Source organism: Orycteropus afer, unplaced genomic scaffold (genome assembly GCF_000298275.1).
Source record: "Orycteropus afer afer isolate SDZICR_OR568_19922 unplaced genomic scaffold, OryAfe1.0 scaffold00101, whole genome shotgun sequence".
Classification (NCBI taxonomy): Eukaryota; Metazoa; Chordata; class Mammalia; order Tubulidentata; family Orycteropodidae; genus Orycteropus; species Orycteropus afer.
The window spans coordinates 3,835,888-3,837,397 of NW_006921688.1; the positions used below are offsets into that span (position 1 = coordinate 3,835,888).

Genomic DNA, 1,510 nt, shown 5'->3' on the forward strand with positions numbered 1-1,510 from the left:
TAAAACAACAACAACTGTCTTTTAAAAAAGAAGATGACTGGCAGACATGCCCTCTTTTGATTTCTATATAGTCTGTCCATACATTTTATATTTAAAAACTAACTTGTCATAATTGGCTTGGCTTGGTCCTCTTACTAAAAGCCCTTCCTATCGCCCTGACTGGTATGTTTTTGAGTATCTGACTGCCTGTGCCTCTATTCTTCTTTCAACATATATTCTACTTAGTGGAAGGACCCTCTAAGTTCAGGACCCTGAACTGGGCATTTTGCCTCATTGACAGGGGTTGAGGCCAGGAGGGGGCCACTGCCCAAGCGCAGCAGGCGGGTGAGGAGTCCAGGGACACTCAGCTGGCAGGACCAGGGAGGTCTGTGGAGGAGTGTGGTGTTAGGGCTGGTCTTTGAAGGAAACAGGATGGGAACTCAGGTGAAAGGGGAGAGGTAGGTTAGAAGCAATAAACTTTCAGCAGGTTGTTGCTGCCTTTCAAAGACTAATCTTTGATTTACAAATGGTTTTTATATCCAAAAGGGAGCCTGGTGAGTGGGCCCTCGAAAGAGCAAAACTGAACGTGAATGAAAACTTCCTGCTTGTGGGGATTCTTGAAGAGCTGGAAGATGTGCTGCTTTTACTGGAGAGATTTTTACCTCATTACTTCAAGGGTGTGCTCGGCATCTACAAAAACCCAGGTAACTCCGTTCATAATCAAGCTCTTCCCGGTGGGAGGTCTGTGTCAGGGGTCACTCACCTTGAAGAGCATTCAGGAAATCGAGGTGCGCCATTATCTCTTCTGGTAATAGAGACAAACTCCCTGGCTTGCAAAGGAAGGTTGGCACCATGAGGTACGGACTCCCAAACCTGGTGCTTCATTTTCAAGCATAAACTCGCCATGTTTTAAAGACTTGGTGGTTCCGTGTCTCCCCTTGGAAGGTGAAGTTGGCACCCTTGTCAGCTGACCTTGTCCTGACATGCTGCTATGGTGGACCAATGAATAAGCATGTGTGTACCTGGGGTCCTTCGGCAGAAATGTGTGTGAATATGATGTCACCTTCTTTGTGAAGAAGTACCTCTGTCCCCACTTTGATTTGACAAAAGCAGTCTGATGTGTAAAATCCTAGCAGGAGAGTAGACAGAGCAGCAAATTGAGAAGACAATTAGGACTTCCATCTAACAAATTGAGTTGGTTTCCAAATGGAAGTATGCAATGGAATGCAGCCAAACCATTCTGAGGGTTGCCCAGAGTATCACTGTAAATGTAATTACTTTCAGAATTCCGTTATTTCTTTTCCCCATTGTTTTTATCTTGGGACGAAGATAAACAACATTGTGCGTGTCTTTCCTATTCTTCTGATCCACTGCTGCCACAACAAGCTTTGCATACTTACTTACTCACAAATGTGTCTGTGGTTGTGTTTGGTTGTCCTGACGTGGGAGATAGCATTCTAGCTTATAGAAGTAAGAAGCAGGTGAAATTTCTGCCAATGCAACTTTCCATTTCACATTCCATAGCCAAGCC

The 1,510-nt window shown here is 44.8% G+C and overlaps 1 protein-coding gene across 1 annotated transcript in view; it reads left to right on the top strand.

The window, feature by feature from the left end:
* Window positions 1-1,510, top strand: part of UST (uronyl 2-sulfotransferase) — a 477,109-nt gene that overhangs the window by 400,446 nt on the left and 75,153 nt on the right. Inside the window, exon 7 of the mRNA XM_007943198.2 lies at window positions 526-683. Within this exon, the coding sequence (XP_007941389.1) occupies window positions 526-683 (158 nt within the window). The remainder of the gene's footprint in view (window positions 1-525; window positions 684-1,510) is intronic.